General features: G+C 46.8%; 2 protein-coding genes across 2 annotated transcripts; one reads left to right on the top strand and one right to left on the bottom strand.

The window, feature by feature from the left end:
* Nucleotides 1-514: 514 nt before the first annotated feature.
* LOC122065052 (probable WRKY transcription factor 40) lies at nucleotides 515-2129 on the bottom strand. The gene is made up of 3 exons (XM_042628842.1): nucleotides 1900-2129; nucleotides 1318-1710; nucleotides 515-1224 (listed from the first exon to the last, which is right to left on the bottom strand). Exons 1-3 carry the CDS (start codon nucleotides 1972-1974, stop codon nucleotides 781-783), a joined length of 912 nt encoding a protein of 303 aa, XP_042484776.1. The 5' UTR covers nucleotides 1975-2129; the 3' UTR covers nucleotides 515-780.
* A 6814-nt stretch (nucleotides 2130-8943) lies between these two features.
* On the top strand, nucleotides 8944-11622 carry LOC122065051. Its single transcript, XM_042628841.1, has 3 exons — nucleotides 8944-10626; nucleotides 10822-11448; nucleotides 11599-11622. Exons 1-3 carry the CDS (start codon nucleotides 8944-8946, stop codon nucleotides 11620-11622), a joined length of 2334 nt encoding a protein of 777 aa, XP_042484775.1.
* Nucleotides 11623-13430: the final 1808 nt, after the last annotated feature.

The following is a 13430-nucleotide window of genomic DNA, read 5'->3' as shown; positions in this document are numbered from 1 at the left end:
TTTTTGGTTTTTTGGTATTATAAAAATTAAAAAATATATATAAAACCTATCAATAATATCGAAAAAATAGAAAAGATTGACAAAAAAAATAATGAAAAAGATGATGTATTTAAATAAGTAAGAGGGATAAAGTAATCCAGAAAAAATTAACCATGAAAGATGAGTACATGCTTTTATACTAGTACGATATGATATATAAAAATTTTATGTTTTCCAACATGTCGAGGACTACACCAAAAAACACATGTCATGGACTGTAAAGTTAGAATTCATGAGGATCATGAGGAATGTTTGACCAACAGGCACTGAATCCAATATAAATTAACAAAACCATGGAATAGGAGAAGAATAATAATAATTATTGGAACAACACTGCTTTTTTTTTTTTTTTTTGGTAAAGACCAACACTGCTTGACTGGATCAAAAGATCATCTAAGGCTTGCAGTCGCCGGCAAATGAAAACAGTCACACGTCTCTGAGATCCATGTCGCGCAAGAAATGCTTTGGCATCAAACTTATGGTGAGATTAGGGTTTCCGTACGGCTAATTATATTTTTTTATGAAATCCGTACGGCTAATTATAAGAAAGCTTCCGCGAGAGAGAGAAGGCTCGAGACATTTTTAAACCTTTTTTGAGAAAAGAAAAGGAGCTCAAGACTTTTTTTTCTTTTAACCCCTTTTTCCCCTTACAAATTTCTATTTACATGAGATGGTTCTCCCATCTTCTGAACAATCAAACAGATAACAAAAAAAAATTAAAATTATTTTCTAGAGAAACTGTCACCATTTTCCTGCAATTGCCGCTGCAAGTGCTGCCGTAAAAGTGGGATCTTTGGTCAAAGAAGAAGCCATCTGTTCAATCATAAACTGCTGAAACGCCGGCGATTTGATATCTGGACTAGAATTCTTCCCATCGTTACATGAACCAGGTTGGGTTAGATCTAGTGTTACCAATGGACCTGAAACTGATGATTTTATGGAGGCTGAGCCTAGTGCTACACCATGGTTTGGACCCAATCCTGTCTTGGCTTGAGTTGGGTTTGGATGGTTGTGCTCCCCTTCATAAGTGGCAACCAATACAGATCGATCTTCTGCACTTCTTTGCACCTTCTTCTTTACAGGGCATCTTGGTGCAAAAGAACACCTGAAGTATGCTCTAGGACATGGGTTGTCCCTAGTCACCTTTTGACCATATTTCCTCCATTGATATCCATCCTTCACTACCTGAAATATGAAACCCACAAGTCAATATATAAAAGATAGAGAGAGAGAGAGAGAGAGTAGTGTCCTTGTGGATAGAGTAGTGTGTGTACTTACAAGGGTGGTATCAGAAGCTTCAGTCGGTACAAAGACCCTTGAGATCTTTGTCTTGATGGCTTCCTTTGGTATCTTATTGCATGAATCTTCTTCCTCAGTTGAACTGCTATCAGTATTGACTTGATTCACATTATTATTGCTGTTATCCATGCTTTCAGCCTTTCTCTTCTTGGATGCAACAAGCCCTTGATCATTGTTCTTGTTGCTCAATAACTCCATTTGGCTCTTCAAATTGTTATATTTCTCACACATCACACCAACCAACTCGCTTAGCTTCTTGTTCTCTTCAATCACCTGATTCAACTTCTCCACCAATAATATCTCCTCTTCATTTACTGAAGGTTTCTTCTTCGAATTAATAATCTCAGTTTGAAACTCTTTATACTCTTTCTTCTGAAGGAACGAGAGATGAAGAAGTTGTTAGGTTAAAGACAATTCCTGTTTTGATAACAGATTAATCGAAATGGGTATAACACGAATGAAATAGAATCCTCAAGAACGTAATTCCTTGTACATACAATTATAGAATCTTGCCATACATTCTTAGAATCACAAATTAAACAGTAAGGAAACGACACTTACAGGAGTTACTCCGTAAGAATTGAGATTGAGGTCAAAGCTGAGCGACGTATCAAGTTCCAAGTAAGTTGAGTCCATGGCCGCTCTTTCCAGTTACTTCACGCGGAGCTTTCCTTAGATTGGTTATCAGCACAACTGAAGCTTTGTGAAGCTCAATGGCTAACACAAAAATATATATATATATATATAAGAAGGAAGAACAGAGAAGGTTTTTGAAGGAAAGTGGGAGGAAGTAGAGGTGAACATCAGCTTTGAACGTCAGCTACAAGAAAAGTATTGAGACAATTTTGTAGTCTGAGCACGCCAGTGGGGGTTTTTTAGTTGAAAATTATATTGGATGATAAAGATAAGTCTTTACCAAAAAAAAATGATAAAGATAACTGCTGAGGTGTTAGGTGAGGTTAAAATAATGATTAAATTTGTAAATTTGAAGTATAAATTAAGTATAAAAGAAGTCCAAAGTCTCGTCTAGTGTCAGTTGAAAGTGTTCGAGTTCAACATTCAAGGATAGAAGTCAAGCCGGCCGTATAAAGCAAACCAGCTTTCTCTCTCTCTCTATTAAACAACTCTTTATCATTGGACCCATACCCTGCAGCCGACATTATTTGGACATGGTTTTCTCGCCCATCACGTTTCCAACACTCTCACAATTCTTTTTATTATTATTATTATTATTATTATTATTAGAGACAAGGTTCCCTTATTAACTATTATGAAGACTCGAGAGTGTCGTCAATTGGGAGAGGCCCACAACCCACAAGGTTAGGGAATTATCACGAGGAGATAGGGTAAGTATTAGTTATGTAAGGGGCGGGAAAGAATTCTCTCACTGTGGGCGTGTGGGATCTTTTCCCCTATTATTAGATTAGGGAGAGAGTCTGCAGAATGCAGATGTCATTATTCATTTTAGGGTTAATCACGAGTAGAGGTGTTAATGGGGAATATTCTCAGTACTTGGAATGGATCTGCATTCGAATTGGTACTAGAATTGAAGGTGCTAATTTCAGTATCTTCTTTTTTATTTAATCGGACCAAATCTTTTATTTAATCGGACCAAATCTACATCTTAGTCCTGTTTACTAATGGGATGGGATGGTATAAGTTTCTAGGCGGTTCTAGACGCGGTAGAAAAGGGAGAAGAACTTTAATAGTTGCTAACAAGATGGTTCCATTATTAGTTTTGTAGATTTTTCATTATCATGAGATATAAGGTGTTACTGATTTTAGAAAACAAACTAAGATACAAAACCATGATGAATTTCATAGTTTTCCTCACTCTTGCAACAGATACTACACCTCAATACCAGAGGTATTGCTTTTTTGGAAATTTTGTCATCCGTCGGTAATTTTTTGTGAATCAGCCTCCACCCAAATAAAGAGAAGCAAGGAGGAAGACCCTTGATCCAAATCATGTGATGCCAGCTAACCACTAGATTCTACTCATGCATTCTTTCCCAAGTTGAAGCAACCGAGAACTGACCTGATTCTATCAAAGTCCATACCCTTCTATCATATTTTCCAGTAGTGTGAAATAGAAGACTATTTGATCATAAAATTCAGCTATCATCTGTGGTAGCAGCAATTCATAGAGATCTTCAAGATTTCCCCTCTATAAATGAAATTCAAGTTACTATTGTCGCAGATCATCTTCTCTCTAAAAAATTGATGGTGATGACTTCAAAACCCCTTGCAAAAACAATTTTGGAGATCATTTGGATCCCTCCTCTATATTACTACAAGCTAAACATTGATGGATATTCGCTTGGTAAGCCGGGATGTTTACGTGCGAGTGGTATTCTAAGGAATGATGTGGGATCCCCTCTTGCCTGCTTTGCTTGTCATGAAGATGTTAGGACAAACTACATGGCAAAATTCTTAGCAATTTTTATAGGGATCCAAATGGCTTTTAGCAATGGGTTAAATAAATTATGGATTGAGAGTGGCTCTAAATCTGTTGTCAATGGAATAAGGAATCAAGAGATCCCTTTAAGCAAAAATGGTGGCACTTCAAGCAGTATTTGGACAGCATAGAATGGAGAATATCTCACTGTTACAGAGAGATAAACATGGTGGTAGATAAACTTGCAAAGCATGAGGCAGCTACAAGAACCACAACTTCCTAGACTGAGTCTCCTCTTTTTATAGCTTATGATTTAAATTGGACTTTCAGAAAAGACCCAGATATAGATTTATGTAATTTTCATTTGGTTGTCTTGTTATCTCGGCTGATGGCCATGCCGAAGGTGGAATAGCGAGACAATAGTTCTTTGTTCTTCTCATATATTTATTCTAATAATATTCATCTGCTAACCTTTAGCGAAAAAAAAAAAAGGGACCAAATAAATAAGTCTTAATGTAGTTTTGGTGCTATCACCAAATAAGGTATAATAACAAAAATAAAAGTCTATCAATTAAAATATCCATAAGAGGACATATACCACCTAAATGCATCAAACTATAGTAATAAAACTCAACACGAGAACATGAAATATATCCTTCAAAATGGTACTAGCAGTTCCGATTCCATCCAATACCTACTCGGTATTTTGATACTAATACTATTGGGAGTCTCGTCCCATTTATTATTTGATACCAAAATCAGATTTTAGTACTGATGAGGCAAAATATGTCACTTTCCTCAGCACGGCTCAGGCCATGCTCAACCTCGGCCTCAATCATGCCGTGCTGCACCTCGGCACCAATTAGGCCATGCTCCACGTCGGCCTCCATCAGGACATGCTCCACCTCGGCCTCAATCTTGCCATGCTGCACCTCGGCACCAATCATGCCGTGCTGTACCTCGGCACCAATTAGGTTGTGCTCCACCTCGGCCTCAATCATGCCGTGCTACACCTTGGCACCAATCAGGTCGTGCTTCGCCTCGGCCCCAATCATGTCGTGCTGCACCTCGGCACCAATCAAGTCGTGCTCCACCTCGGCCTCCATCAGGCCGTGCTACTGCCTCAGCCTCCAATATGCCGCGCTACTACCTCGGCATCCATTAGGCGGTGCTACTGCCTCGGTCTCCATCAGGTCGTGCTCCACGTCGGCATACATCAGGCCATGCTCCACCTCGGCCTCAATCTTGCCGTGCTGCACCTCGGTACCAATCAGGCCGTGCTCCACGTCGACCTCCATCAGGCTGTGCTACTGCCTTGGTCTCCATCAGGCCATGCTCCATGTCGGCCTCCATCGGGCCGTGCTCCACCCCGGCCTCAATCATGCCGTGCTCCACCTCGGCACCAATCAGGCCGTGCTCAACCTTGGCTTCAATCATGATGTGCTGCACCTCGGCACCAATCAGGCCGTTCTCCACCTCGGCCTCATCTGGCCGAGCTGCCACCTTGGCCCGACGTCAACAACAAGGATTCCAGAAACGTGTTTCCGTCCACCCCTACATTCAAGGAACGTAGTCTATTCCGGAGGTCAGGAGTCTATCCACTACACATCATCATGACGTCACACGGTTGATCTCTCCTAGTTAAGAGGGAAATATTCTAGGAATATTTCCGGAATCATAGAGCCACTCTCCTTGAGGACTCCACGCCTAAGTAGGACTCTTCACAATCGTCTCCCACTTGCCCTCCATGAGCAGCCTATAAATACCAACGTAAGCCTCCATCACAAAGGAGGGATTACTCACTTCTCATACTGTAAAGCTCTCTTGAGCATCTGTTGTGGAAAGGTCTAACTTAGGCATCGGAGAGTCCCCTGTCGGGTCAGCCCAGCTCTCCTTGTCATCTTTTCTGTGCAGGTCAGCCAAAGCTCCAGGAACTACAGGAGAGATAGTCCAGTTAAATTTTTCCACATCAGATTGGCGTCGTCCGTGGGAAACTGTTACAAAAAGTCACCTTAGAACAATGCGATTAAAGAGTGAGAAGGTCGTTTCCTCAACGACAACGCGTGCAAGATCCACTCGGGAAGTACCACTTAGACGTTCCCATTCACCACCAGTGGCAGGGCAGGAAAACGTCCCAGCAGAGACCACTCTAGAAGGACCCCGGCAAACCAGGCCCAATCCACAGGTTGCCCAGGGAGAGGGGGATCAGTGCGAGCAGAACCCTCAGCTATCCTGCCATGTCCCATCGTCCCGGGTAACTCATCCGAACATGGAAGAACAGATGCAGAGTTTGCAGCTGCAGGTATTAGCCACGAACGCACTGGTGAGGGATTTCATAAGACAGTTCGGCTCCGCACTTCCAGTACCACGCACTAGTTCAGCTCGGCCGCAAAGACCTGCTTCAAGCAGAAATCCCATCTCCTGACAATAGCGTCACCTTCCAATCAACAGCAAGAAGGGGGTCAGGCAGGACTTCGCGCACTGTCCATTCTGTACCACCTCGATCTCTTGCTCGGATCGGGAGAGCAGATCATTCTAAACATCATCGGAGCCCTAAGACACATGGTACTCATAGATCCCCACACTGTGCAGGAGGACGCCAACCTTTGCCTCAAAGACACACTAGAGGCACTCATCCGCACAGAGAAGAACATGAGAACTACCAGAGGCAAGCTAGGCGAGATCGACCCCATCTTGGTCAGACCACAGCAGGGTCACCAAGGCCGAGGAAGAAGCCCCAGGAGAGAAGGGTCACGTCGATCAACAGACGACCGAGTCGAGGAGAGAAGAGCTGACTTAGAGAGCCGAATCCAGCGACTCACTGAGCGAGTAGAGGGAATACAGAGGCAGGAGCACCCGGCCGGCATGACAGTAACCCCGGCCCATAATGCTCTTTCCGACGAATTGATTGATGCCGAGCTGCCCTCAAATTTTGTGATACCTGTCTTCAACGGATATGACTGTACCACAGATCCCTATAATCATCTACTGTACTACAGCTCGGCCATGGCAGTGCATGGTAGGTCAGAAGCCGTTCTCTGTCGTGCTTTCGCAGCCTCATTAAAAGGAGCCACGCTGGTCTGGATGTCAAACTTACGGCCACGGTCCATCCGCAGCTATGAAGAACTGACAAGAGCATTCCTCACACGTTTCCAAGCAAGTATGAAGCAGAAGCAAACTACGTAAAAAGTGATGAACATGAAGCAAGGGGCGAGGGAGACAATAAGAGAATTCCTTGCCCGATTCACGAAGGAGACATTGGAGGTAAAAAACTTGTCGGAAGGAGTGGCGTATAGCACGTTGTGCAACGGGGTAAGGCACCCCGATCTGGTTCAGTCCCTGGCCCTCGACTTACCGGAAACGATGCCCGCATTGTTGAGACGGTGCAATCAATACGCCAACATGGAGGAAGTTCTGGCAGCCCAAGGAATAGCTGACAGGGTTGATCAGGCAGAGAAGGAGAAGAAAAGGGCTCTGAGACATAGGGAGGACTCTCGTGAGCTGAAGAAAAATAGAACAGGTCGGCCTCTGAACACAGCTGAACTTAAGCGATATGAACTTGATCGTTCTCGAACAAACCTGCTCTTGGAGATCCAAAATCAGAAGTACTTTCGCTGGCCCAGGCCAATGGCAGGTAAGCCAGAAGAGAGGAACCTCAACAGGTATTGCCGATACCACCGAGACCATGGACATGACACTGAAGACTGTAAGTCTCTGAAAAGGGAAATTGATGTGCTCATCAAGGCCGGATACCTCAACCAGTATCTGAAGCAAAAATATGGTGAGAATTGGCCCGAGCTGAGGAGAGGAGATGCTGAGCCGAGCCGAGCTAAGGCAGAACCGACTGCGGATCCAGCCACGAACCGAGCTGTCACTTGCGACAACCAGCCCATGGGTCCGGCCATCCTAATAATCATGGGGGGACCTACTGCAGAATCAGTAAGAAAATCCAAAGCACACGCGTGGTTTGTGTGTGTCTTAGAACAACCTGTCAAAGCCCTCAAAACGGATCCACCCATCACTTTCCCTGACAGAGATTTGGAAGAGCTGAACTGGCCTCACAACGACGCGGTCGTAATTCAATTAGTGGTGGCCAACCACCCCTTCCACAGGGTCCTAGTGGACACAGGAGGCTCCATGGACCTCATGTCATATGAAGCCTTCGTAAAACTGGGGCTTGGCACTGGAGCCTTAAAACCAGCGCCCGGACCCTTGTACGGTTTCTCAGGCATGCCAGCTGAGCTAGAGGGAATTGTTGAACTACCTGTAACCATCGGACAAGGAGCCCAGACAGCCACAACCATGGTCTCTTTCATGGTCGCCAAGATCGCCTCACCCTACAATGCAATCCTTGGCTGACCTGGTCTCAACGGCCTTGGCGCAATCGTGTCCACTAGGCACATGAAGGTTAAATTCCCAACCAGCAATGGAGTCGGAGAATGCAAGTCCAGCCAGAAGGAATCCCGGGAATGCTATGCCAACTTCATAAAATCCATCAAAAAACCGTGCTCGGGGCTAGCATGTATGGTAAAAGTTGTTGATTGCCGAGATGAGAGCCTCCTGACTCGAGCCAAACCGGTGGAGCAGCTACTTACCATCCCTATCTCAGAGGCCGAGCCGACCAGAACAGTTCAGCTCGGAGCGCTGCTGAGCTCCCAGCGTCGCGAGGAAATCTTGAACTTCCTCAGTGAGAACTCTGATATTTTCGCTTGGAAAGCTTCTGATATGCCAGGAATCTCCAGGACCGTAGCTGAGCACAGTCTAGACGTCAACCCGAGCTACAGGCCTGTCCAGCAAAAGCGCAGGAACTTCGCGACTGAGAGGAACAATATCATCAACGAGGAGATTGACAAACTTCTAGCACAGGGTTTGTCAGGAATGTGAAGTACCCGACCTGGTTAGCCAATATGGTCATGGTTCTGAAGTCCAACGGGAAGTGGAGGATATGCGTTGACTACTCCGACCTGAACAAGGCTTGCCCTAAAGACTGCTACCCTTTGCCCCGGATTGACTCCCTCACAGACTCAACTGCTGGCTATGAGATGCTGACCTTCATGGATGCATATTCCGGCTACAACCAGATAAAGATGAAGCTGGAAGATGAGGAGAAAACCGGTTTCCTCACCACTCAGGGCAACTATTGCTACACTGCAGTGCCTTTTGGCCTAAAGAATGCCGGAGCCACTTACCAGAGGATGGTGAATACGATGTTCCAAAACCAGATCGGTAGAAATATGGAAGTTTACGTTGATGATATGCTAGTCAAGAGCAACAAAGGCACTGATCATGTGCTAGACCTGAAGGAGGCTTTCGGTGTCCTGCGAAAGAACCAAATGAGACTAAATCCCACCAAGTGTGCATTTGGAGTAACCTCTGGGAAATTCTTGGGCTTTCTAGTGTCGCAAAGGGGGATAGAAGCAAACCCATCAAAAATTGAGGCCATTCACGAGATGCGTGCACCCAGAAACATTCGCGAAGTGCAGAAACTAGCTGGCTGCCTGGCTGCTCTTAGCAGGTTCTTGTCCCAAGCTGGCGATAGGTGCCTTCCATTTTTCAAGCTGCTAAAGGGAGGAAAAGGCCAACAGCAATTTCGCTGGATAGAAGAATGCGAAGCAGCTTTCGAGGAGATCAAGGCCTGCCTAGCCCGGCCCCCTCTGCTGAGCCGACCTGAGCCTGGGGAAGAACTACAGCTTTATCTTGCTACCTCAGCTGTGGCCGTCAGTGCAGTCCTTGTCAGAGAAGAGGCAAAGACCCAGAGGCCCATCTACTATGTGAGTCATGTGCTCCTGGAAGCAGAGACAAGGTACCGGAAGATTGAGAAGCATACACTGGCACTGGTCGTGACATCCAGAAAGCTGAGGCCCTACTTCCAAGCACACGCCATTGCTATACTAATTGATCAACCACTGAGAAAGTCACTTCACAGCCCCAGCGTAGCGGAACGTATGGTAAGTTGGGTTGTCAAGTTGAGTGAGCACAATATTGAATTCCGACCAAGAAGCGCGATGAAGGGCCAAGCGCTGGCTAACTTTTTGGTAGAATGTACCCAAGCCGAAGAAGCGGGAGATCCTGAGGCCGAGCCGAACAGAAAATGGGTGCTCTTTGTTGATGGATCCAGCACCACAGCACGAAGCGGCGCTGGGCTTGTGCTGAAAAGCCCTGAAGAGTTCACGATACATTATGCCCTTAGGTTTGCATTTCCCACAACAAACAATGAAGCAGAGTATGAAGCGCTGATCGCAGGAATCAAACTGGCAAAGGCGGTGATGACAGACGACCTGGTCGCTCATAGTGACTCCCAATTAATCGTGAACCAAGTCAATGGCCAATACGAGGCCAAAGAAGAAAGAATGGCCATGTATTTGAAGGAAGTACGTCGTCTGGTGAGCAGCTTTGGCACGTTCGCGATGGTACAGATCCCGCGGCAAGAAAATGCTTTGGCAGATGCCCTCTCCAAAATAGCTACAGCAGACTTCGCTGACTGCGCAAGCTTTGTATATTTTGAAGTGCTAGACCAACCAAGCTATGAACAAGAATTGCTGTGCAGCATTACTCAAAGGGCCGAGCCGAGCTGGATGGATCCCATCGTGGTCTATTTACGTGACGGGCATCTCCCGGGAGATCAAGCAGAAGCAAGGGCAGTCAAAAGGAGAGCAGCCAAATACACCCTTCATGGTGGAGTACTTTACAAAAGGGCGATATCCTGGCCCCTGCTGAAGTGCCTGCCCCCGAGCCGAGCTGAGGAGACACTTCGTGAAGTCCATGAGGGGATTTGTGGGGGACACATCGGGGGTAGAGCACTGGCCTACAAGGTACTACGCCAAGGATTCTACTGGCCAAACATGCAAAGAGACGCAATGAAGTTCGTACAGCAGTGCTTCAAGTGTCAGGTACATGCCCCAATACCTCACGTCCCGGCTACAGAACTCAGTTCAGTGATCTGCCCGATCCCGTTCACAATGTGGGGAGTGGATATTCTAGGACAGTTCAAGAAGGGAAAAGGGGGTGTTCAATTCTTGATTGTTGCTATTGACTACTTCACTAAATGGGTGGAAGCACGTCCCCTGGCCAGAATCACAGAGCAGGCAGTAGAGAAGTTCGTTAGGGACGACGTCATATTCCGCTATGGTGTTCCAAAGGTGCTGGTCACGGATAATGGTCGACAATTCGACAATCGAAAATTCAGGCACTTCTGCAGCAACTTCAATATTGATTTTCGAAACACCGCTATAGCACACCCGCAGTCGAATGGTCAGGCGGAAAAGGCCAACCACACACTTATAGATGGAATAGAGAAGAGGCTGGACTGGGAGAAGAAGAATTGGGCAGATCAGCTACTCAGTGTACTCTGGGCTTATCGCACTTCAGCTCGGACACCCACAGGAGAGACACCGTTCCGACTAACATACGAAACTGAAGCGTTAACCCCTGTGGAGGTAACCCAAGCCTCGTTTCGATCAGCAGTGTTTGAAGCCTCACAGAACGAAGCCGGGCTCCAAGTAAATGCTGATTTCATAGACGAAGTTCGGGAAGAAGCACTTATTCGAAATGAAACCTACAAGCAGAAAGTCCAGCAATACCACAACAAGAGGGTCAAGCCACGGGGATTCGTAGTTGGGGACTTGGTGCTGAGGAAAGCAGCAGCGGCGGACCCAAGAAGTGAAGGAAAGCTCAGCGCGAACTGGGAAGGCCCTTACATAGTCTCCAAAGTGGTACGCCCTGGCACATACCATTTGCAGACTCAGGGGGGCACAGCTATACCAAGGGCATGGAACGTTGAAAATCTCAAAAAAAAATTCCAGTAGACAATTTTCTTCAGTAGATTGCATTTCTTCAGTAGATTGCATTGAAATCACATTCAGGGATTTTACTTAGCAGTTATTTAATTTTTATCAAGGAGCAGAATAGATTAGCAGAATAGTTTCTATTTTGAAGCAATGTGTATGTCCCAAGTGCATGCCACACATCAATATACTACGAAGCTTCTCGCAAATATTTGACTCTTCTAAGAATGGGCCTTCGCTCGGCAATTCGAAGTCCGAGCTCTAGCTCGGCACATCTAAGCCCAAGCTTTAGCTCGGCGCCACAAGACCAGACCCTAGTCTGGCGACTCAAAGACCTTAACCAATGAGGCACAAGGACCAGGCTTTAGCTCGGCACCACAAGACCAGACCTAGTCTGGCAACTCAAAGACCTTAACCAATGAGGCACAAAGACCGGGCCCTAGCTCGGCAATACTAAGACCGAGCTCTAGCTCGGCGCCACAAGACCAGACCCTAGTCTGGCGACTCAAAGACCTTAACCAATGAGGCACAAAGACCGGGCTCTAGCTCGGCACCACAAGACCAGGCCCTAGTCTGGCGACCCAAAGACCTTAACCAATGAGGCACAAAGACCGGGCCCCAGCTCGGCAGCAAATAAGATCGAGCTTTAGCTCGACGCCACAACACCAGACCCTAGTCTGGCAACTCAAAGACCTTAACCAATGAGGCACAAAGACCGGGCTCTAGCTCGGCACCACAAGACCAGGCCCTAGTCTGGCGACCCAAAGACCTTAACCAATGAGGCACAAAGACCGGGCCCCAGCTCGGCAGCAAATAAGACCGAGCCCAAGCTCGGCACCGCAGGACCTGACCCTAGTCTGGTGCCTCAAAGACCTAAACCAATGAGGCACAAAGACAGCGATCTAGCTCGGCAGCAACTAGACCGAGCTCGGGGGTGAATTTACGAGCGCTCAAAATACATTTTACCGAGGGAGACATCTACATAAATATGGATCTATATATATGAGGCTAATCTCCGGGGGGCTAATCCACGAGCCTAGCTCAGCACAAGAAAATCCATCGGGTCAGATCACTTCTTCACCAACACCGATTGAGCCGCAGGGCTGTACCAGAGTAGCCGCTCATAGTCCGTCGGATTATAGCCGAGCATCTTATCCTGAAGTAACAAGATGACATCGTCTGAGCCGCCCCTAAACGGATGTTTAACGTCATCCAACAACTCCTTGTTAGGGTAAGGGATCAGCCGCCTAGGGCCATTTCTTCTCGACCCCCATAAAAGCGCTTTGCTTCCATTGCCCGCGAACAAGCGATAGCCATGTCCTCGAACTGTTGAACAGCCTCGGCTGAGAAAGTGAGGCGGTGCATCTCGAATCAGATTAAATGCTCTAGCAGGCCGACTCGAACTGCTAGAGTGGGGGGCTGGTGATGAGGCAAAATATGTCACTTTCCTTAGCACGGCTAAAGCATGACCCACCTCGGCCTTTATCATGCTGTGCTGCACCTCGGCACCAATCAGGTCGTGCTCCACCTCGGCCCCAATCATGTTGTGCTATTGCCTCGGCATTCAACAGGCCGTGCTCACCTCGGCCTCCATCAGGCCGTGCTACTGCCTCGGCCTCCAATATGCCGTGCTACGGCCTCGGCATCCATTAGGCCGTGCTACTGCCTTGGTCTCCATCAGGCCGTGCTCCACGTCGGCCTCCATCAGGTCGTGCTCCACCCCGGCCTCAATCATGTCGTGCTCCACCTCGGCACCAATCAGGCCATGCTCAACCTCGGCCTCAATCATACTGTGTTGCACCTCGGCACCAATTAGGCCATGCTCCACGTCGGCCTCCATTAGGCCGTGCTCCACCTCGGCCTCAATCTTGCCATGCTACACCTCGGCACCAATCATGTCGTGCTGTACC

Source organism: Macadamia integrifolia, unplaced genomic scaffold (genome assembly GCF_013358625.1).
Source record: "Macadamia integrifolia cultivar HAES 741 unplaced genomic scaffold, SCU_Mint_v3 scaffold1866, whole genome shotgun sequence".
NCBI lineage: Eukaryota > Viridiplantae > Streptophyta > Magnoliopsida > Proteales > Proteaceae > Macadamia > Macadamia integrifolia.
This window is presented reverse-complemented; position numbering and strand designations above follow the sequence as displayed.

Coding starts and splice junctions, on each gene's coding strand:
- LOC122065052 (XM_042628842.1), bottom strand. CDS start 1,974: ATGGACTCAACTTACTTGGAACTTGATACGTCGCTCAGCTTTGACCTC. Junction 1,711..1,899: donor ATTCTTACGGAGTAACTCCT/GTAAGTGTCGTT, acceptor TCGTTCCTTCAG/AAGAAAGAGTATAAAGAGTT. Junction 1,225..1,317: donor AAGCTTCTGATACCACCCTT/GTAAGTACACAC, acceptor TTCATATTTCAG/GTAGTGAAGGATGGATATCA.
- LOC122065051 (XM_042628841.1), top strand. CDS start 8,944: ATGTTCCAAAACCAGATCGGTAGAAATATGGAAGTTTACGTTGATGAT. Junction 10,627..10,821: donor AGCAGTGCTTCAAGTGTCAG/GTACATGCCCCA, acceptor ATCACAGAGCAG/GCAGTAGAGAAGTTCGTTAG. Junction 11,449..11,598: donor CTTACATAGTCTCCAAAGTG/GTACGCCCTGGC, acceptor AATCACATTCAG/GGATTTTACTTAGCAGTTAT.